Here is a 23,889-nt window from a genome sequence, read left to right as displayed (position 1 = left end):
CCTTCCCCAAGAACACTAGTAATGAATACTCCACGGAGGGATGTCACATTGGTGAAATCAGTTTCTCCTCCCGTTTTGGTATAAAGATGTCGCTCTAAGGATTTGGAATAAACAATGCCTCGATCGTCAGATGTATATATGGTTCCACAGCCTGTGTCTGAATAAACAATCACAAAATAAATTATCAATGTTTCTCACTTCCTTGGTAACATTTGGCTATTAAACATGACTTTGTATTCAGTATCTCAGCATTACATACAGTAGTTAAAGCTCAACTCAATGCAGAAATAGAAGACACAAATTAAATTAACACAGTATTGGTTAATAAATTGTTAAAGAAACCCTGTCACCAGCTTTTAAATCTGAAATACCGCACCATTTGTTTTTCTTCACTTTTTCATTAAAACCTATATTTTTTCCCTTTTTCTCCTAAATAAACAAATAAAAATAAATAAATACAAAAAATTTGACATTTCTGGGGTTTAAATATACTGATCTCTGCCAGTCTTTGACTACTGCCCCTCCTTCTACCTCACTTGTCTTTCCCAGCAGCTCTCATAGCCTCGCACCATTCCAGACAACCTTCAGCAGCAATACATTTGTGCAACTGTTGCACTTTTTAATTGTTCCTTAGCTTAGCTGTTATGGAGCAACTGAAACAAAGTACAGCTGCTGTCTGAGCCACCTTCATCTAAGAAGTTGCAGATTGTGTAAGGTTCCAGTTTTAGAGTCCCTGTCTATGCCTTGTTCCAGCTACTTAGAGACACTTTTTTATTCTGCATTTCAGCTCTTGCTGGTCTTTATTTAAAGAGCTTCTGCCTTTGCCAAGCACTGTCACCATTTAAAAAGCAATCTGCTTCCTATGCTGTTTCAGCTTCTTTAGAACTGGCATCTGAGGTTGATGGGCTCTATCGAAGGAGACATTAGTCTGTGCCTGCTTGCCCACTCCAGCTAATGAGCAATTAAAAAACAATACAACTTGCCACTGATGTTTCATCATTTACACTTATTTTTTAGCTATACTGGCTCTGACAGCTAACAAGGGCACAGTCGCTGAATGAAAAAACTTTTTCGAACATTTTGCGAATTCAAGAGCATCACTTGAGTGAAAGGCTTTGGGTCTGCTGAGGCTGCAGGGATTAAAACCAAGATGGCAGTGCCCAGAAATCTAAAAATATTTGTCATCTGCAGAAAGTTGACTTTGCCAGGGACATTAAGGTAATTGCATAAATCAATCAATAGGCTACAGTGCCTTGCAAAAGTATTCACCCCCCTTCCCCTTTTGGCCTTTTTCGCGTTTTGTTGCCTCACAACCTGCAATTAAGATGGGTTGTTTGAGGATTTGCATCACTTAATTTACAGAACATGCCCACAACTTTGTTTGGTTCACAATAAAAAAACAAAATTCAAATAGGACAAAATAACAGAAAAAGTCAATGTGCAGAACTATTCACCCCCCTAAAGTCAATACTTTGTAGAGCCACCTTTTGCGGCTATCACAGCTCCAAGTCGCTTTGGATAAGTCTATGAGCTTGTCACATCTTACCACTTGCCCATTCATCCTTGCAAAACTGCTCCAGCTCCTTCAAGTTGGATGGTTTGCGCTTGTGAACAGCAAGCTAAGTTTGACCACAGATTTTCTATTGGATTGAGGTCTGGGATTTGACTAGGCCATTCCAACACATTTACATATTTCTCCTTAATCCACTCAAGTGTTGCTTTAGCAGAGTGTTTGGGGGTCATTGTTCTGCTGGAAGGTGAACCTCCGTCCTAGCCTCAAATCACACACAGAGTGGTACAGGTTTTGCTCAAGAATATCCCTGTATTTAGCACCATCCATCTTTCCCTCAATTCTCACCAGTTTCCCAGTCCCACCTGCTGAAAAACATCCCCACAGCATGATGCTTTCACCACCACATTTCACTGTGGGATGGTGTTCTTTAGGTGATGGGATGGTGTTCTTTAGGTGATGGGATGTGTTGGGTTTACGCCAGACACTGCATTTTCTTTGATGGCCAAAAAGTTAAATTTTAGTCTCATCAGACCAGAGCACCTTCCCCCATACATTTTGAGAGTCTGCCACATGCCTTTTCACAAACTCAAAACATGCCATGATGGATTTCATCGGGCCTCTCTGGCATGAAACCCAACTCTATGGAGCGTACGACTTATTGTCATCCTATTTACAGATACCAGTCTCTGACAGCTCCTCCAGGGTTACCTTAGGTCTCTGTGCTGCCTCTCTGATTAATGCCCTCTATGCCCGGTCAGTGAATTTTGATGTGCAGCCGTCTCTTGGTAGGTTTGCGGTTATGCCATGTTCTTTCCATTTGGTTATGATATATTTGATGGTGCTTCTAGGGATCATCAAAGATCTGGATTTATTTTCTTTCTTTTATAACCCAACCCTGACGACTTGTACTTAACAACATTGTCCCTTGCTTGTTTGGAGAGTTCCTTGGTCTTTATGGCAGTGTTTAGTTAGTGGTGCCTCTTGCTTAGGTGTTGCAGCCTCTGGGGCCTTTCAAAGAGGTGTGTATATGTAATGACGGATCATGTGACACTTAGATTGCACACAGGTGGACATCATTTCACCAATTATGTGACTTTAAAGGTAATTGGTTGCACCAGAGCTTTTTATGGGCTTCATAACAAAAAAGGAGTGAATGCCAATTATTTTTTTGATTTCTGAAAAATAGTTTTATGTATATATTTTTCCAATTTTTCACTTCACCAACTTAGACTATTGTGTTCTGATCCATCACATATAATTCAGATTTAAAAAAAAACATTGAACTAAAGGCTGTAATGTAACAAAATAGGTAAAAAGCCAAGGGGGTGAATACTTTTGCAAGGCACTGTATATTGGATTAGTCTTTAAGGATCTGGGGACAGGGTCTCTTGTACTTACAGTAAATCTTTCTATAAGTCCAGTAAGGGACACGAATGTAGCAATTGTTAAACATTTGGGTTATTATACAGCAGCTTTCAGGAGGTTTGGACACTGGCAAACAAAGATGTAAAAGGGGTTGTAAACTCTTGTGTTTTTTCACCTTAATGCATCCTATACATGAAGGTGAAAAAAAAAGAGATTTTTAATACAGCTTACCTGTAAAATCTTTTTCTTGGAGTACATCACGGGACACAGAGCGGCATTCATTACTATATGGGTTATATGGAGTACCTTCAGGTGTAGACACTGGCAATCTCAAACAGGAAATGCCCCTCCCTATATAACCCCCTCCCATAGGAGGAGTACCTCAGTTTTGTAGCAAGCAGTATGCCTCCCAAAATGGTCCTCAAAAAAGAGGGGTGGGAGCTCTGTGTCCCGTGATGTACTCCAAGAAAAAGATTTTACAGGTAAGCTGTATTAAAAATCTCTTTTTCTTTATCGTACATCACGGGACACAGAGCGGCATTCATTACTATATGGGATGTCCCAAAGCAATGCTTACAATGAGGGGAGGGAGAACATCTCCAAGACAAAAGGATTTAATTTAGAGAAATACTCAAATCATAATAAATCCAACTTAGTTGAGAAAAATAAAATTTTTAAATTTAACTCGAACAAGAGGAGCCCCCGGAATCCGAGGGTCTCAAACTGCAGCCTGCAGCACTGCCTGCCCGAAGGCAGTATCAGTATTCCTTCTTACGTCCAACTTGTAGAATTTTGTAAACGTGTGGACAGAAGACCAGGTTGCCGCCTTGCAAACTTGAGCCATAGAGATCTGGTGGTGTGCTGCCCAGGAGGCGCCCATGGCTCTAGTAGAATGAGCCTTTAATGATACTGGAGGAGGCAACCCTTTCAAGCCGTAGGCCTGAGTGATTAATTGCTTAATCCACCTAGAAATGGTGGACTTTGCAGCTGCCTGCCCCTTCTTGGGCCCATCCGGTAGAATGAACAGCACATCTGTCTTCCAGATCTTCTTTGTAGCTTTAAGATAGGCCTTCATGGCCCTGACAATATCCAAGGTATGCAGCAACCCTTCCTTTCTGGAAGTAGGTTTAGGGAAGAAGGATGGTAATACCAAATCCTGGTTCAAATGAAAACTGGATACAACCTTCGGTAGGAAGGAAGGATGAGGGCGGAGAACGACCCTGTCCTTGTGAAAAATAAGATATGGTTCCTTACAGGATAAGGCTGCCAGCTCCGAAACTCTTCTTGCGGAAACTATGGCAACCAAAAATACTAACTTCCTTGTCAGTAGAACCAAAGGAATATCAGCCAACGGCTCAAACGGTTGTTTCTGTAAACTTGACAGAACAAGATTTAAATCCCACGGACAAAGCGGGGATTTAACTGGAGGTCTAATACGTAAGACCCCTTGAAGGAAGGTCTTAACCAGCGAGTGGGTGGCCAGCGGCCGCTGAAACCACACTGACAGAGCAGAAATCTGTCCTTTGATTGTGCTTAATGCCAATCCTTTATCCACTCCTAGCTGGAGAAAACTTAATACTCTATCGATGGTAAATTTGCGAGAAAGCCATCGCTTGGACTCACACCAGCCTACATAGGCCTTCCAGACCCTGTAATAAATCACCCTAGAGACCGGTTTCCTGGCTCTGATTAGGGTAGAGATTACTTTCTGAGACAGACCTCTACCCCTGAGAATCAGGGATTCAGCTTCCAGGCCGTCAATTTTAGATGCCGTAAGGCAGGGTGGAGGATCGGACCTTGCGATAGCAGGTCTGGCCGTAGAGGAAGAGTCCAAGGGTCTCCCACTACCATCCTTAAGATTAGTGAGTACCATGCCCTTCTGGGCCATGCTGGAGCTACCAGGATGACTGGTATGTGCTCCACCCGGATCCTGCGCAGCAGGCGGGGTAGTAACTGGAGCGGGGGAAACGCATAAAGAAGTTTGAACTGATGCCAAGGGCAAACCAACGCATCGGTTCCGCAGGCCATCGGATCCCTTGAGCGGGACATGAACCTGTCTAGTTTCTTGTTGAGTCTCGATGCCATGATATCCACGTCCGGCACTCCCCATCTTTGGCAGAGTGCTTGAAAGACTAGTGGATGCAGAGACCATTCCCCCGGCCATAGAGTCTGGCGGCTTAAGAAGTCCGCCTGAAAGTTGTCCACTCCTGGAATGAATATTGCCGATATGCAGGGCACATGAGCCTCTGCCCATAGAAGAATCAAGCTCACCTCTCTCTGAGCGGCTTGACTCCTGGTTCCCCCTTGGTGATTTATGTATGCCACGGCCGTGGCATTGTCTGATTGAATTCTCACCGGGAACCCCTGCAATTTTGACGTCCAAGCCCTGAGGGCTAGTCGAGCAGCTCTGAGCTCCAAGATGTTGATGGGCAACTGCTTCTCTGGCTTTGCCCAAGTACCTTGGCGAGTGCAACCATCCAAAATTGCTCCCCAGCCCGTCAGGCTGGCGTCTGTGGTCACTATCTTCCAAGCCACTGGGCTGAAAGACCTCCCCTTCAGTAGATTCTGAGGGTCTAACCACCAACACAGACTTTGTCGGACTCTTGATGAGAGCGGCAACGGGATATCCAAGGCCTGTGGCCTTCTGCTCCATGCTGACAGGATGGCTGCCTGTAGGATGCGAGTGTGGCTCTGGGCGTATGGTACCGCCTCGAATGTGGCCACCATCTTGCCTAGTAACCTCATACATAGGCGAATAGTCGGTTCTTTCTTGCTTAGAACCAGTAGGATTAATTCCTTGATGGCTTTTACCTTCCTTAGAGGTAGGAACACTCCTTGTTGTTCTGTGTCTAATCTCATGCCGAGATATTCCAACTGCTTTGTGGGCTGGAAAGCTGACTTTTCTCGATTTAGGACCCAGCCGAACCTCTCGAGGTATTGGACCGTGAGGGCCACTGCTCGCTCCAAGCCGGGAGACGAGTGATCTATGACTAGGAGGTCGTCCAGGTATGCTAGGATCCTTAGTTTGGCTAGGATTGGGGCTAGGACCTTCGTGAACACCCGGGGGGCCGTAGCCAACCCGAAGGGAAGCGCCACGAATTGGAAGTGACGCGAAGCCACCATGAAGCGTAGATATCTTTGATGTGGCTGATAAATTGGAACATGAAGGTAGGCATCCTTTATGTCTATGGACGCCATGAAGTCGTCCTTCTGGAGTGTGGCAGCTGCTGACCGCACGGATTCCATCCGAAATGAGCGGATCTTTAGATATGCATTTACCATCTTTAGGTCCAAAATTGGCCTGACATCTCCATTGGATTTTGGGATGATGAATAGGTTGGAGTAGAAACCCAGCCCCTGTTCCAGGACTGGTACCTCTACTATTACTTCCTGGGAAAGTAGATGATCTAATGCCGATCTTAATGCGGCTCCCTTTTCCGGATCGTTTGGAATCCTCGACTTCTGGAAATGAGGAGGAGGAAACCTTAGGAAATCTAATTTGTAGCCTGTGGCCACGGAAGACCGTACCCACTCGTCGGGAATGCTGGCTTCCCAAATCTCTGAAAAGAGTCGCAGCCTTCCCCCCACCTTCGTGGGTGGGGGCGCCCCTTCATAAGGTTGGCTTGGGGGCTGGTTTGCGAAACCACTGCCTTTTGCCTCTAACAGCCTGTCCTTGTGATCTGCTGTTGAAGCCGAAGTTTGCTTTTGCAGGAGGCCGTCGATACTGCTTGGCATTAGAGGGCCCCTGCCCAGGGGAATACTGTCGTTTAAACGCAGGTCCCTGAACCTTCTTCTTAGTTGGCAAGAGAGTACTCTTGCCGTTTGAAATGGTCTGAATGTATTTATCTAGGTCTTCTCCGAAGAGTCGTCCTCCATGGAAGGGGAACCCTACCAGGAGCTTCTTGCATGGGGGCTCAGCCTCCCAGCTTTTTAACCATAAGAGTCTTCTCATATGGATAAGGGATAACGATAAACGTGACGCTTGCTGGATAGAATCCTTGATTGCGTCTACCGTAAAACATATGGCCTTAGGGACATCCGAAAATTTTTCTGCCTGCTGGGCCGGAATAAGTTTAAGCATCTGCTTAAATTGATCCGATAATGCTTGAGCGACCCCAATCGCAGCCACAGCTGGCTGTACTACTGCCCCTGCAGTAGTGAAGGAGTTCTTAAGTAGTGCTTCCAAGCGCTTATCAACTGGATCCTTGAACACCTGTATGTTTTCTACAGGGCATGTTAACGATCTGTTAACACATGAGATGGCTGCGTCCACTGCAGGAGTAGCCCATCTTTTGGAAAATTTTTCTTCCATAGGATATAGGACAGAGAACCTTTTAGGTGGCAAGAAGATCTTATCTGGCTTGTTCCAATCTTGGAACAAAATTCCCTCTAATAGAGGATGGATCGGAAACACAGCATTGCTTTGAGGCGCCCTCAGTGAGCCCAAAGCTGAAACCGTCGATACCTGGAGATCTGGTACTGGCAAGTTGAATGCCCTATGGACCAAGTCCGACAATCCTTGAATCCACCAGCTCTCCCTCAGGGAGACTGCCCCAGACTCCTCTGTATCCGGGTCTTCGATCCCTGAACCTACTTGGTCCTTGTCCAAGAGGTCGTCCAATTCCCCTGAGGAAAGGACCTCCTCTTCTGAGGGTCCGCGCTCGGGCGACGGAGATCTATTCCGCTTACTGCCCTCTTTTAAAGAGGTGAGTAATACCTCCTCCGTGACCATCTTAGGGTTGGACTGACCCGCGTCAGCTCCAGCCCCAGATCCCGATGGCCCCAAGGCTCCCTGTAGGGAAAACAGCGGCATACCATGGTACAATACCGAGGTACACCTGCTACCTATTGGTATTTGGAACTATAAAAGTTAATTGTCCAAACACCTGTTTGGGGGATAAAAAAATGCTTCCTCTCCCCTAGATGACTTTTTTTTTTTTTTTTTTTCGTTTTTTGTTTCAAATCCAGGAAAGAAAAAACATTCTGTCCCCCTGAGTAGTATTGCAAAGAAAAACTATGAGATGGAAAAGAAACAGCCTATTTCTAGGCTTGAAAAAACAGTCCTCTGAAGACTGCAATATCCTTTCTGGCCACTGTGTGTCCTCGGCGCCCCGTGCTGCCGCTCTGGTCTTTCTCCTCAGTTCCAAAGTATTGAATGGAACAAACAAACAAGGAAGGGCCGCCCCTTCCTTTAAGCCACTGACCCGCCCTTCCCCCCCAGCCATCTCAAACAGGAAATGCCCCTCCCGACAGGGGGAGGGGGGGGGGATTTTGGGAGGAAGGGACCTCTCTGTTCCAGCAAACTGCAGCCTGCAGCTTGGAACCATGAGGAGGTCAGCGTTTTGCCTGCTTGCAGGCTCTGAGGAGGAAGACTGAATGGAGCATCGCCTGGAGGCCTGCAGGTAAGCAAAGCTCTCTGACACACACATATATTTTTATATAACACAGGCCCCACTCAATGCTTTTCCAACACTACAAGGGAGGTCACATCTTATGGGGAATAATACATAGAGAGCCATCCTATCTTTATGATATGTGACTAGTTTGCCAGATGCAGTGCATAACTTTAGGCATGTCCCCTGTGACCCCCCAGAAAAAAACCTGCTAAGAACCAAGTTCCGCAAGTTTTCCCCTCACTTACCTGCTCCATGCCGCAGGACTTTGCCAAGCAAGAGGCCCAATCTTCCCCCATCTCCGTGGGGATGTCTAGACCTTCAGGCCCTGGGTTCCTATGAAGGATCCACTGTCCTGGGCCCATATAGCACCCTGGCAACAGAAAACTTTAGGTACGCAAAGGTTTCTAAGTTCTGGGCCCAGGGTCCAGCTCTCTAAAAAGAAAAGCATTATGGGCTATACCCCAAGGGTTTGGGGTCCGGTTACTGACCACTTTAGCGCTGAGGCTTTTTTGGACAGAACCGGTAGCTCACCTAATCCCAAGGATGCGGAGGCAAGCTAAACCATGACTAACACCTAAGACACTGGCGTAAAAACTGAGGTACTCCTCCTATGGGAGGGGGTTATATAGGGAGGGGCATTTCCTGTTTGAGATTGCCAGTGTCTACACCTGAAGGTACTCCATATAACCCATATAGTAATGAATGCCGCTCTGTGTCCCGTGATGTACGATAAAGAAAAACACCTTGCATTGTCCGGCCCCCCAGCCTCCCCGTTTTACTTACCTGAGCCCCAAATATCCTTGGGCGCGATTCCGGTCGCTCTCTCCATGGCTTCTCGCCTCTTCATTGGATATATTAAATAGTAGTGCAGCCACTTTCAATAAAGTCCAATGATGCAGGCACCGGGGCCGAGTTATACACTCTGCAGCTACGAATGCCGAATGTATGACACAGGAGCACGCCCCGCAAGGTAACCCCCTCGGGAAAGGGCTTCCCAGAAGAGGTTACCTATTGCGGGAAGGAGCCACGAGAGTCGCCCTGAGACTCCAGAACAGGAGAATCGGGGCCACTCTGTGCAAAACAAACTGCACAGTAGAGGCAAGTATGATTTTTATTTATTTTTTTAAATAACAAACTGAACCTATAGTGTCACTTTAAACCAAACCCTGTTTAATCTTGCCACCAACGGCCATGCCTTTTTTTTTTTGAGCAAGTAGTACATAAAATCAATAACAGATGGGCGGGATCTGTGTTTCTCAACTGACAGAGAAAAAAAAAAAAATTCCTGGAAGTACATTTTGTATTTTCTTTTTTATCCATTGAGGGATGCAGTAACGTAGTACTTCTTAGACAATAAGGAAGGTTCAAAAGCAGTCCAATTAAGGTGTTAGAAATAGCCACTGAGAAATCCAACAGATATGAAAATCTTAAAAAAGAGTATCAGGTTCAGGGAGAGGGACATGCATAATATAAAAGGATGTTACCTAATAGAGAAGTAATATCCCAAAAGAGATCTAAATCAATAGAACATTCCTCTCTGCAGAAAATCCAAATAACGAAAGTTTATAAAATCTTCTAACAAAGTGTGGGGTAATCCACAACACTCCAGCAAAAAAGGAAGGCAGGGGGAGGATATACTATAAAGAAAATTGGCTTACAAGGACATCAGGACCAGAAGGTTGAGGAGTCCTTCCAAAAACTCTTGAAAAGGCATTTCAGATTGGTGGTAACCACACCACAACCTGCCCAATAATATATTTAAAGTGGAGGTTCACCCAAAAAATAAATTTTTAACATTACATTCAGCCGAGTTGTCCCAATGACAATCGGCTGTTTTTTTCCCGTACATACCTTATTTTCACCGCCGCTTCAGGGTATGTCTTCTGCGGGACTGGGCGTTCCTATCTGATTGACAGGCTTCCAACCGTCGCATACTACGCGTCACGAGTTGTCGAAAGAAGCCGAACGTCGGTGCGCAGGCGCCGTATAGAGCCGCACCGACGTTCGGCTTCTTTCGGCAATTCGTGACACGTAGTATGCGACGGTCGGAAGCCTGTCAATCAGATAGGAACACCCAGTCCCGGAGAAGACATACCCGGAAGTGGCGGTGAAATAAGGTATGTACGGGGGGGGGGGGGGGGGGAAACAGCCGATTGTCATTAGGACAACTCGGCTGAATGTAAGGTTTAAAATGTATTTTTGGGTGAACCCCTGCTTTAATACGTTATTCCAGGATTCATTAAATGAAGCCATATAAAAAGGGCATAATCAACCACATACTAACATTATGGACAATAAGTCCAATAGGAAGCAGTAAGATAATCTATCCTCAAGTAATTAGGTCCCACAAAGGCTTCTGGACTTATGTTATCTCCTCTAGGGGGAACTCTGCAGACAGGTAACAGAGGAGCTATTTACTAAAACTAGAGAACACAGGATTTGGTGAAGCTCTGCAAAGAAACCAATTAGCTTCTAGGTTTTATTGTTAAAGCTTAAGTGAACAAAATTAAGTTAAAACGCTGATTAGTTACCATGCACAGCTGCACCAGATTCTGTGTGCGCCCGTTTTAGTAATTCTAGTAAATCTCCCCCCAAAGTGTCCTGCCCGTTGACCTTTCAGAGAGCTAGAGCTCCATCTATCAGCCCCTCACACACACACACACACACACACACACACACACACACACAGTGCTGAGTTTTAGCCTAGGGCGGCACTTTGCGAGGGGCGGCAAAAAAGCACCCGCACCCTCCTCCCGCATGGTGCTCGGTGACGGCCCTGCTCCATTTGCCAGAGAACTCGGCAGTGGCGCTGTGATAGGGGAGAGCTGCAGGCTGTCTGTGTATTTGCCCTGCTCACGACTCTTCCCTTTCTCCTGTCAGCCAAAGAGAGAGCGTCTAATCAGGGACACCGCCCACTCAGAGAAGAGTGCACGCTCTGACCTCCCTCCACTCCTGTTTCTTCTGCTCCTATGTGCGTCAGCAGAGACACCATGTCCTAGGAGAGGTGAGTGATGTCCCCCTCAGATCTACAGCTACTACACTTCCAGGTGCACTTGAAGTGCACAGTGGATTTGCCCTTAGTAAATCTACTCCAATGTCCAAATGGTTGATTAAAAGGATCACATCACAACACAAATCTAGCAATGTTTCGGAGCCATGCAGAACCAATTCTTTGGGTTATATGCCTGCAAATGGGGTGCCTGCATGGCTCTGATACATCACTACTTTATGCTTTGATGTCATCATTTGAATAAACGGTTTGCACAGTATTTTGGAGATTCTTGGTATGCTGGCGACATATCTTCTCAATGAAGGTCTGGTTACCATTCCACAATGAAAACGCCAGGGGAAAAAAAAAAAAAAAAAGAATCACTAGGGTAGACATAAGTTAAAGTCGTGGGTAGGGTGCAAAAATAAAGCAATACACTGAAGTCATGCTTTTACAAGGCAAGGGAGTGGTAGGAACTGCTTCCAGTTGATCTGAGTAGAGATTCCGTTTGTAGGGTGCAACTCTTGTAGATTAAGATATCAAACTGTTATTACGCTTATGGTGGATGACTGGAGTGTTAAAAGTGGACAGAGACCACTTATTAAAATATATTTAAAGGTAAACGGCCCCTTCACATTTCTAGGAGGTAGCCGTTATTATATAGTTTGCTTCCAATTCTCAGATGAAGATTTTAACCACAGTCTTTTCAGCCATAACAGCTCTAAAATCCTCCAAATGCAGCGTAAAATGCACTGCAATCAATAAAAAAATAATAAAAAAACAGTGTAAATCTGAGTCATATAGAACTGCTATTCAGGAGTAGATGGTGAGGTCACCGAATCCAAATTAGATAGTAATAGAGGCATCACACACGCTTAGGTAGGTAGAAGCCCAATAGGGTCAGATAAAGATTCTGGACATGGATGGTGCCGAATTAGGCTTAAAGCCTCTGTGAATCGATTGTTCTATTAGTTGTGCTCTATTGGTTGTGCACAGACCAGATATTAGGGGTCTTGTGAACACACAGCAAGTCAGAAACTCACATTGCAGAGCTTTACAAGTCTCTGATCAGGATAAACCTATATAGGGCCCCTAAGTCTATGTTAAAGGCAGCAGTTCCTTCTGGAGTCAGAATATTTTCCCTAAAAACAAGTGTATGTGCTGAACCAACCTACTGCAACAAGTTCGCCCACTGGTGCCCCACATGGCAGAAGGACCAAAAATGAAGCAAGGCTTGGCTCACAAATCCAAGTAGCTTATGCTGAAAAGGATTGCAGGTAGCCGGAGGTGACCAAATTCCTGAAGGCAAGGGAACAAGACCAGAGACCAGGAAATCCAAAAGGAGATACGAGAGCAGAAGCAGCAGTGGGAAGATGCTTCCCCTAGAACGCGTTGGAGGAAGAATGAGCACGGATTGTGCCAACGCTCCTTCTAGTGGATTATGTTAGCATTCTCACCCTCTCTGCAAGATGGTGACACTTTATAAGGGCACCAAAGAGAGCCAATTTTGAGACAGTTTCCAGTGCTTCAGGCCAACCAGTCTTACTCACAACATAGAAAATAAGTGGAATACCCGCGCTTAGGATAAGAGGTGGGAAATGTAAATAATGTAAATTATAAGACTGCGGCCCCCCCTCTTTTGTATCCCAAATAGGATACAAATAAAAAAAAGGAATAAAATTGGGGTGTGGGGGTAGTGGCGCTGTCTGTTCAGTAGCCACTGGCTAAAGAGAAAAAAGAGACACACGGCAATATATATGCAGTAATGCACACTAGTTCCACCAGAGATGGCGTCGAAAATAGGCGACTATTTTTATCCACATAGTATGTTTGGTCTAACTAGCAATAGTTTTCCACTCTAGTGACTCACTATATAGTTACATTACTTTGGTTTAGATGCTGCTTCATATTTTGGTTTAGATATACTCAGCTGTGCCTAGCATTATATCTTATTCCCAGGCTGGTGGACGCCATCTCTGGTGGAACTAGTGTGCATTACTGCATATATATTGCTGTGTGTCTCTTTTTACTCACAACATAAGCCCTCAGACTGTCATGCCAGAAGACCCATGATACCTTGACTGTTCAGTTAGAAAGGGAAGCGACTAGAAAGAGCAGCTTCTTATGCATTAGGGCATGACCTGCCATATTAATCTGGGGCCACCATACCTTTGCAGGAAATAAAAATGTAATTGTACAACCACAACCCGCCCCCCCCCAGAAAAAAAAAATCTGTTAAACAAGGAGTTGGGTCATTCCTCTTAGAACACTTGGATAAAACAGAGCTTTTGCAGGTGGAGTTTTTAGTCAACTAGTGTTGCTGCCTCTTTAGGTTTTTTTCTTTTCTTGTGCACCTACATTTTTCCCTCTCTAGTTGGCACCAAACTCACAGGTCTAATGAATGGAGCATTCTCCCTGAATGAACGATGATGATTTTTTTAACTACCATACTTAGTATCAAACCTCTTACAATTATATGTACAGCAAAGCTCAAACTAGAAGGAGGCACAGCAGCACAAGGAGCCAATAAGTTGGGCTACAATGCTCTTATGCCAACAAGAGACATGCTAATAGCAGGAGAGTGACAGATAGACAAGCTTATTAGCCTGTTGCTTCTTCACTCAATGCCAAGTCACAGGCTGGGGGAGGTACAAGACCTGCAAGTATTGCCTTAAGCAGAGATAGATATAGTATATATATATATATATATATATATATATATATATATATATACACACACACACACACACACACACACACACACACACAAACTGATGCATTTGCACCAAAATGGTGCAGGACCCTTTGTCCGCACTGGAATCGGATCGCATGTAAGTTCACACCTATGCAATCCGATTCCTGCTACATTTGGCAGTTCGCACACTACGAACCGATCTGGGGGGGCGTCATTAACTTTGCATTGACACACACAGAGGTTCGCTGAATCACGCTGGTTCCCCCATAGCATATATGTGAACTAAAGGGGACTAAAGGATTGGACAAGTTTGTGGGAAGAATATAAAAAACAAAGTCACTTGCCTTTTTCTGTATTGCCGACTTAACAGTAAACCCACTTTTTCCCCTCGCTTAGCCCAAAAAAAAAATTATATATTATGAGCACATACAAATATTTTCTATATACAGGTTTATTAAACGTACAATCATAGTTCTATGTACACACCTCCTTCATCATCCACATGAATAAATATCAGGTCATTATTGGCTGCCAACACGGAGTAAAACTGCTCATGTGCAACAGCTGGGAGTTGAGCAATGTTCCATGCATCGCCATGGTCCTGAGATACGTGGATCTTCCTCTTCATTCTGTCCTGCAGCAGTTACATCCAAACCTTGGTGTTAGTATTTGCACTTTTATGTTGGAAACACTGATAAATTAACCCCTCTCCCTCAGACTTAAATCCACCATGTAGAAATTCAACTCTTTAGTTAGGAAGTCTCACCTTCTCCTATAGCCACTTTCTTACTGCACAATATAGTGAGGTATCTTGATCACTGCTCCCTCACTAGAATTCAAAAAGCGACTTTACAGGTAGCGAGGGTTGAGTCAAAGTGTCAGTTGAATTCTAGTGATTCTGCTACTGACACGCCAGTGTGACCCTGTTCTTATATTTATGAAACATGGTACTGCTCTCACCTCCTCCATAATGGATGCCAACAGAAAACGACCCCATAATCCAAATGAGTGGACACGCTCTTTCAGCACTTTGAATGTTTGACCAAAGTCGGATGTTCTTTTCATAGTTAGGGACCAAACTGCCTCAGACCAGTCAGCTTTAAAAGAAAATACGGACACTTTAGCTGTCTGTTTTTGCCCAATAGCAAAAAATAAATAAAATTAATAAAAAAATATATATATTTTACACACACACACACACACACACAAATTACTATACTTACAACAAGATTCATTTGCGGATGTTATGGTGAACAAGATCATGTTTCTAGGTCCCCTAAAAGAGTATATAGTTGTCACAAGAACTATGGAATTTTTTTAAAACTAGACACTGCTGATAACCAAAATTTCTTACCATTTAGCAGAGCACACAGATTCATGGATTCGCTTCCATGTTTTTCCAAAATCCTTGGATATCCACAATTCATACTGAAAAAATAAATAAATAAATGATGAGAGGAAAGGTATAGATCAGAAGCATTACGCCATTATAGCAAGGTCAGAATTTAACCTTCACGCCAGCCAATTTGTAAAGGCTGCAATTTAAAAATCTGCTGGAAGCAATGGGGGAAATAAAAAAAAAAAAAAAAAAAAGAAGAAGTGCCCTGGGCTGGGCAGTGTTAACCACATTTTGCCTACATTGGGATGTGGGTTGGCCTGTACAAAAATCCTACAAAAAGGGCAAGGTCAGGAAGCAATCTTGTTAAAAAAAGTTTATCTATCCTTTATCATGCAGTTGCCTACAACAGATAAGAAATTGTATTTCATAGAGTAAAGTATATGCAAAGGCAATTCTTTATTTATTTATTTTATTAAAAAGAGTGGGGAAGACACTTGACACTGCTAAGGCGTTCGATTCGGTAGAGTTTGGAAGTGCCTGGCACAACACGGATTCGGTCCTTAATTTCTCAGATGGATCCGCCTGCTGTACCAGGCCCCGGTGGCCAGGGTAACGGCCAACGGATGCCAGTCAAACACTTTTGAACTCTCCAGGTGCACCAGACAGGGCTGCCCTCTTTCCCCCCCCTGCTGTATGCCTTAGCTACAGAACCACTGGCAATTTCCATCAGAGGCAACTCATTGATACAGGGCTTCCGCGTGGACGATCTGGAAGAAAAAAAATAAGCATGTACGCAGATGACACGCTACTCTATCTAGCAGATTCGGGTCCCTCTCTGGTTGAAGCCCTGCGAACAATTGAACACTTTGGTTCATTCTCTGGACTCAAGATCAACTGGGAGAAGTCGCAAATTCTCCCTCTGGATTTTGCTCCCCAGACTGAATTACAGACCCGGCTGCACCTGCGACGAGTGAGCAGTATCAAATACTTGGGAGTGAGTGCTACCAGGTCATCGGTCGATTATGCCTCTCTTAATGTGGAACCACTGTTCGCCATGATTAAATTCAAAAACACAAATATGGGCTTGCCTCCCTCTTGGTACATTTATGTGTTATATGCAGCAGCCTATGGTAGACCCCCATAAGGATTGGCTTAGGCAGATTAACAACTGCACGTGACCGACAGGAAGCCGACACTAGCGTTAATCACAGGTAGTGAGACATTTCCAGATCTGTGCCGTCGCAGATTGGGAAATGTCTCACTACCTGTGATTAGAGCTGCTGTGCAGTGTCAGCTTTCTGCCAGGCGCAGGCACGTGGAGTTGCGAACACGCCCATCCTTTTTTTTTTTTTAAATATGTTTTTATTTTATTCTTTCACATAGACATACTCCTCCCACCACTTCTGATAGTATATCCAAAACCTGTCTCCAATATCTACTGATGCCCGGACAAGACCACATCATGTTCTCGAAGTCAGCCCGTGGTAGGCGACATCTTCCACACTCCGCATTTACTATTCTCCCCATCAGGCTTAGTTTATACGGTGTAAGATAAAACTGGTGTATTATGTAAAACTATCAATTTATTATTGCTTGCAGGTGATACTGTCAAATGTGATTTGCAGGCTTCCCCCCCCAAATCTCATCCGTCATAGATGGATATATCGTTTGCCACTTCCTCTTAATATGAAGTGGAGAGTCCTGTATCTTGGCCTGCATAAAATATGTGTACAACTTGCATACTAATCCTATTGGTCCTTGAGTTCTCATAATTCCTATAAGGGGGAATCTTGATATATCTATACTTTTACTACCAAATTGGGCACTTAACGCATGTCTTAACTGTAAAAATCTATAAAAGAATGTAGACTAGTTAATATTGTGTTTTCAAATAATCAAATGAGCATATATTCCCACTTTGGTATACCTGTTCCAGAGCTACTATTCCTTTTTGCTTCCAAAATATACTATCCTCGAATGTATATAGTTCTTCAAACAAGGGATTATCGCACATAGATAGCTCAGCAGGGATATCCCTGAAGCCCATTAATTTTTTGACCTCCCGCCATACTGATCGTACCAATAAAGGCATCGGGATCTTGACCCCTGGTACGTATACGTTTTGTCTCTAATACTACCAAAAAGTTCTCAGCTTGTAATATATTTAAAAAATACTTCTCTACTCCCGAGCTTTGTTCCTGTGTAAACCAGTTACACAAATGTCTAATTTGTCCTGCCAAGTAATACAAATAGACATCTGGCAGCGCCAACCCTGCCTCTGTCTTTGGGCACTGTAATGTTGTCAGCTTTAGTTTACATCTACCTTTTGCCCATATAAATTTTATAAATTGTGAATTCAATCTTTTAAAGAAATTTTTAGGCACTACTACTGGGGAGTGCGAGAAGATGTACAAATACTATTTGGTAGTAGGATCATTTTAATTAAATTTATTCTTCCCACCACTGACAAAGGAAGTTTATTCCAAATCCTCAACTTGACTTTAATTTACTTTATCAATGTATAAACATTGGCCTCCAATGCCGCCTGGGATTGTCTTGTTATATGGATCCCTAAATATTTAAAGGAGTGCACCATCTTATGTGGGGTATCCATCATCTCCTCCATTTCCCCCTCTCGATGCATTGGCATTAGAAAAGACTTCTGCCAATTAATCTTAAGTCCTGAGTACCAACAAAATGTATCTATAAGCCTAGGTTCACACTGCTGCGAATTCAAAATCGCGGTAAAATGCGCGATTTTACCGCGATTTCGCGGCCGCGATTTTGGCCGCAATTTAATGTAAATCGCGGCCCGAAATCGCAAAAAGTAGTACAGGAACTACTTTTTGAAATCGCAGATGCGGCATCGCACTGATTAGGACAGTGCCATTGCCGACAATTGCCGCCGATTTGACATGTCAAATCGTTCCAAATCGTACCCAGTGTGAACCAGGGCTTATACTCATAGCATTCCTCAGGGTATCCTGTGTATCTCGCACATACAATATGTCATCTGCATACAGTCCAATCTGTTCTGTACCGTCGCCCATTTCTATCCCCTTATATTCTTCAGACTGACGGAATCGTAAGGCTAATGACTCAATTGTAATAGCAAATAGAAGAGGAGACAGCGGACACCTCTGCCTCATACCCCTAAATAAGTTAATTGATGGGGTCAATATCCCATTAATCAATAGCTTAGATCGCGGGGCTGCATATAGTATCCTTACCCATTGCTTAAATCTGTTCCCGAATCCAAACTTCCCCAGTGTTGCCTGCAAGAATCTCCACTCTACGGCGTCAAAGGCTATGGCTGTATCAAAAGATGCCAAAAAAAAAAAACAACACCTTGCCATTGTCCTCCACTCTTAACCAGGCTGGATATGCCATTGAGTATACAGTCCCATTCTCTTGCAGCTTCCACTTTATCTCATTAAAGCCAGCGCGCTGTTTTTGTAACTCCAGGGAAAAGTCCGAAAAAAATGAAATTTTAAACATTTTCATATTCTATCAATCCCCTTTGTCGAGCTTTCCGCAGAATTAAATCACGGTCTTTACAATTCAATAGCCGTGCTAAAAATGGCCCTGGTGGAGCACCTGGTTGCGGTGTCTTTGAAGGTATCCTATGCGCTCGCTCAATAATAAACGCACATGAGAATTCAGCATCTGGGAATGTAGCCTTTTGACCTGCTGCTCTCTCTGGTAAGCCTATGATTTTAATATTGTTTCAGCGCATGCAATTCTCAAATTGATCTAATTTCTGCTGCCACATGGCTACCTGCTTCTTCGTAATCTGCAACTTACTAATCATAGGCAACACCGTGTCCTCCAGAGCTGACACTCTATTTTCAGTTTCAGTGATTCACTCCCGCATACATTGCATGTTCTGTCTCAGATATCCAATATCAATCTTAATTTCTTCCATTTTACCTGAAAGAGTCATGTTAGGAGGTTTGAATTGCTGCTAGCAGCTAGAGCTGCACGATTCTGGCCAAAATGAGAATCACGATTTTTTTGCTTAGAATGAAGATCACGATTCTCTCACAGCGTAAAATCTTTTACATTTATAAAAAAAAAAAAAAAAAAAAAGTGGGCTAACTTTACTGGCTATTTTTTTTTCTTCTTCATTAAAGTATTTTTTTCCCCAAAAATTGCATTTAAATAGACTGCTGCGCAATTACAGTGCAACATGAAATATTGCAACAACCGCCATTTTATTCTCTAGGGTCTCTACTAAAAAAATTATATAATGTTTGGGGGTTCCAAGTAATTTTCTAACAAAAATTTTTTTTTATGATTTTAACTTGAAAAGAGCTGTCAGATAAAGGTTTGGTGTTTAAGTGGTTAAACGTTCATAATTTACATACAGAAGTCAATGTGATACAATGTTTAGACTTAACTTTCCACTGATACAGAAAGTTTTCAAAACTTGGCAGGCTGGCCAGACTTGGCAGATTGCCCAGACTGACTTTTGGCTGAGAGCAGAGAGGAAATTCTTTGCATACCAAAGTGCAGAGAGAAATTTTTTTTCATGTCAAAGATCTTGAAACCCTGTGTCAATCCAACGGAAAAAGATTGCGATAATGATTCTTGACGATTAATCATGCAGCTCTACTAGAAGCTGTGCATTCACCTGTTCCAACGTTAATTTACTCTGCTTTTCCACCTTCTCTGCCTTTTCTATAGCTTCTTTTTTAACCGAGTCAGGAATCACAGATGCTCCACCACTCCGTGTGTTTGGAGGGCTCTGTCCAACCCCCTGTCCTATAGAGCGAGCATACTCTTTCAGCTTTTCAGCTGCCGATTGTTGTCTGTTCATTTTAACTCAAAATCAGGGTCACCATAAGTGAAGAGAGGAAAAAAAAAAAAAAAAAAAAAAAAAAAAAGGGAGGCATCTGTCCACACCAATCCTTAGTGGACAGACACAGGCAAACATAAAAAAATAAAATACTGAAAGCTAGCCCCCCACATGCAACCCAGTCATCGTCATTTCTTAGGCATATAGGACATCCGAAAACAGTCCATCTGTGGGGTGGGCACTCAGAAATCCTACAGCCACTGATGAATGCAACAGTGTAAATCTTTCTAGAATAATTCTTTAAGAACTAATGCCTGAACAAGACTAGATGAACAAAACAAAAGAAACAAGAAAGTATTTGGAGTTCCAGAGCAGAGTAGGTAGCAACACTAAGGGAAGACTACTAAGGAATGATGAATCTCAAGACTGTCGAGGACAACCAAGCAACCTTGTTAGACCAGCTTTTATCTGACAGGCAGTATACTATACACACTGGTCCAATGTCAGCTCGTTCAACAAAAAATGTCTGATATTTGGCCCATGTGTGGCCTTTTGCTGGTACGCAGCCTTTAGAACTCATTGTCCCAATTGAATTCAGGTCCCTCATGCGAGAGTGCAATAGTCTACACTTCATTTAAACCTAAATCTTCCTTCTTTCCACATTCGGAAAAAAATGTATCTCAACCTTTTACGACATGGTTTTTAAACGCTTTTAAAACTTCCATCTTGATAAGAAAAACAGCACCAAAAATCTAGACCCGTTTTGTATCTATAGACAGGCTAAAGCAGAATCAGGACGTAATTATTAGAAGCGCCGATGTCTAGTTATTCAAAACAAATATTACATAGCTGAGGCAAGAAGACTCCTGGGCGACACCAACACTTACACAAAAGGGAGAAAAGATCCCACTATGGAATACACAGAACTTGTGCTTTTTGCATTTTGCAGATTTGCACTACAGTCCAAATACCATGGTTTCCTATGGAACACGTTCTGTAGTGCAAATCTGCAAAATGCATAGGTGTGAATTCAGCCTAACACACAATTATTTTTCATTTCTGGGAGAACAATACCTACTGACTAGAGGCACAGCAATGGGGGCTAGGTTTGCCCCAGCTATCCAAATCACTTTAAGGGATTATTGTGAGAACACTTTTATATGGAAAAAATAAAATAAAAATCAGTTTGGGGCAAACCTGGTCCTCTACGCTAGGTACATTGACGACATTCTTCTAATATGTGATTGGACAGATCAAGACCTAAGCAACTTCCTAGAATACCAAGATAATCCTTTTGGTATAGAATTTACCCATGTCATTGACAAAGACTGTCTTGTCTTCCTGGAACTAGAACTTCAGGGAAACTTATGGCAACATCTTTTCTAGAACTCACTCTAAACTGAGTGGAGGTAGCCGTTACCTGCACGCAAAAAATAATCATCCGCCTAGATCAGTGTTTCTCAACCCAGGGTTTCCGCCATAATTCAACATTGTTGAGCTAATGATGTGCGGAATGTCCCATTGCCTCATACTTTTCTGCTTTCTGGATACAGTAGAAGAAAGCCTGCACCCTTCTATTTTGGTGAGATACCGGATCTACCAGAGCACCCTGAGAAGCGCTACAAGTGGTATTGGGTATAGTGAACGCCCCTCTCTCTTCTCACAGAAGATTGTGCAGCAGCAAGAGGAGGGGTGCATGATTTGGACTGAGCCACCGAGTGATTTCAGAATTATCAAGAACATGTTCAAATACAGTCTTATATACATAGGTAAGCCTGTATATGTTCTGAATCAGAGATAATGAAACATGCCTCGGACCCTCAAAAAAGAGCCTGAACTGGATATAAAATGCCTGGTAAATAATGCAGGTCTTAGGCACAGGCAGCTGGGCTGTGTCTGTGTTCGCTCAGCAGAAACTGAGCAGACATAGGCTTGTCATTCGCCCACACTCCGCAGACAGATACCCCACTGGGTAAAGCCCACCTAAAAAACCCAAATATCGGCCGACCGATATATCAGTCGACCTTTCTTGAATATAACATGTCAAAAGAATCAATACAAGCTTTGTCCTACTCACTTGCATACTAATGAGCAGCAGATTTGTGGGATCTTCAGGATTGTAAGATACAGGCCTCGAAGGGTGAAATGGCAAATCTGTCTGAACAAATGTTTTAGCAAAGTCTGAAGATCGAAATATACGACCACCACTGCTCCCTCCAGACACTTCAGCAACCAGAAGAACCTATGGGGGGGGGGGGGGGGAGAGAAAAAAAATAATATAAATATATTTATCTCCATCACTCACAAAGCGAGTACACCCCTAACATTTTTTGTAAATATTTTATTATACCTCTATGGAGAAATTACACTTTGCTACAATGTAAAGGAGTGTACAGCTTGTATAACAGTGTAAATTATCTGTTCCCTCAAAATAACTCAACACAGCCATTAACCACTTCAGCCCGGAAGATATTACCCCCTTTCTGATCAGAGCACTTTACAGTTTGGCACTGCGTCGCTTTAACCGATAATTGTGCGGTCCTGCGACATTGTACCCAAACAAAATTTGCATCCTTTTTTCCCCAAAAATAGAGCTTTCTTTTGATGTATTTGATCACCTCTGCGGTTTTTATTTTTTGCGCTAACAAAAGAACAGCGACAATTTTGAAAAAAACAAATAGGACTTTTTGTAACTCACCGTAAAATCCTTTTCTCTGAGTCCATGGACGGACACAGCTTCTTAAATCTTGACAAGTGGGTTATGTTCCCTGTTTACAGCAGAGGACTAGGCAGAAACATGTTAGATAATTAAAGTGGAGGTTCACCCGATTTTATAAGTTTTGCTTAAACAATAGTCCTCTGGATGTATATTCCAAGTTCGCAGTTCAAAATTTTTTAAAAGGATTACATACCTTATTTCTGTGTCCTTATCCAGGCACTTCCTGGTTTCAACTGTACGGGACTGGGCGTGTGGCGATCGCCGCATTGAATGATGGGATTGATGACGAGTTTTTCACCAGCAAGAGTCGAATTCTCGGGAGATTTGACACGTCACATGACTCTGCAGCCGGTCATGTGACGAGGGCGGATACAATTCAGCCATTTTAACTCACCGCATCCCCGAACTAAATACAGGAGGGCTTCAGAGTGCCCACAATTAAGATGGCAATGTCCATCTTACATTGTTATAAAATATATTTTTCGGGGAAATTAACATCCTGGCAGCTGCAAGAACGGGAATGGTGAGTAAACGATTTGCTATCTAAACAGCAGGAGAATAATCTTTAAAAAAAAAAAACGTTTTTGCCACGGAACCCCCGCTTTAAATACATGTTACATTAAGTTGAAAAGCCCCGCCCAGGGGGCGGTCCCTCCAGACATAACCCTCACTGCAGCTTGCAGCCTCAGTTCGTAACAAGCAGTACAAACCTAAAAAGGAGGGGTGGGTGCTGTGTCCATTCATGGACGTCAGAGAAAATAATTTTACGGTGAGTACAAAAAAAAAATCCTATTTTCTCTTATCGTCCATGGACGGACACAGCTCCTTAAATCTTGACAAGTGGGATGTCCCCAAGCAGTGGCAAAAAAACGAGGGGTGGGAACAGCATCAGTAAAACCAATTGTAACTTCACTCCAAAACAAGCAGAGCTCCTCAACGGAGGAGGTGCAACTTTAAACAGCCGCCTGCAAAACCTAGCGGCCGAAAGAAGCATCAGAATATGCACTCACAGCAACCATGTAAATTCTGGAAAAAACGTGAACGGACGAGCAAGTCGCCGCCTCACACACCTGTG

The 23,889-nt window shown here is 43.3% G+C and overlaps 1 protein-coding gene across 1 annotated transcript in view; it reads right to left on the bottom strand.

Annotated features, from left to right (window-relative positions):
* The window catches only part of SORT1 (sortilin 1), a 132,457-nt gene that overhangs the window by 43,276 nt on the left and 65,292 nt on the right, over positions 1 to 23,889 (bottom strand). Inside the window, exons 5-10 of the mRNA XM_040337651.1 lie at positions 22,173 to 22,337; positions 15,313 to 15,386; positions 15,182 to 15,234; positions 14,919 to 15,055; positions 14,445 to 14,592; positions 2 to 157 (exon numbers count right to left, since the gene is read on the bottom strand). Of these exons, the coding sequence (XP_040193585.1) occupies positions 2 to 157; positions 14,445 to 14,592; positions 14,919 to 15,055; positions 15,182 to 15,234; positions 15,313 to 15,386; positions 22,173 to 22,337 (733 nt within the window). The remainder of the gene's footprint in view (position 1; positions 158 to 14,444; positions 14,593 to 14,918; positions 15,056 to 15,181; positions 15,235 to 15,312; positions 15,387 to 22,172; positions 22,338 to 23,889) is intronic.

Source organism: Rana temporaria, chromosome 2 (assembly GCF_905171775.1).
Source record: "Rana temporaria chromosome 2, aRanTem1.1, whole genome shotgun sequence".
In the NCBI taxonomy this organism is placed as follows: Eukaryota; Metazoa; Chordata; class Amphibia; order Anura; family Ranidae; genus Rana; species Rana temporaria.
Note: the sequence above shows the minus strand (reverse complement) of the source record. Positions and strands in the feature narration are given on the sequence as shown.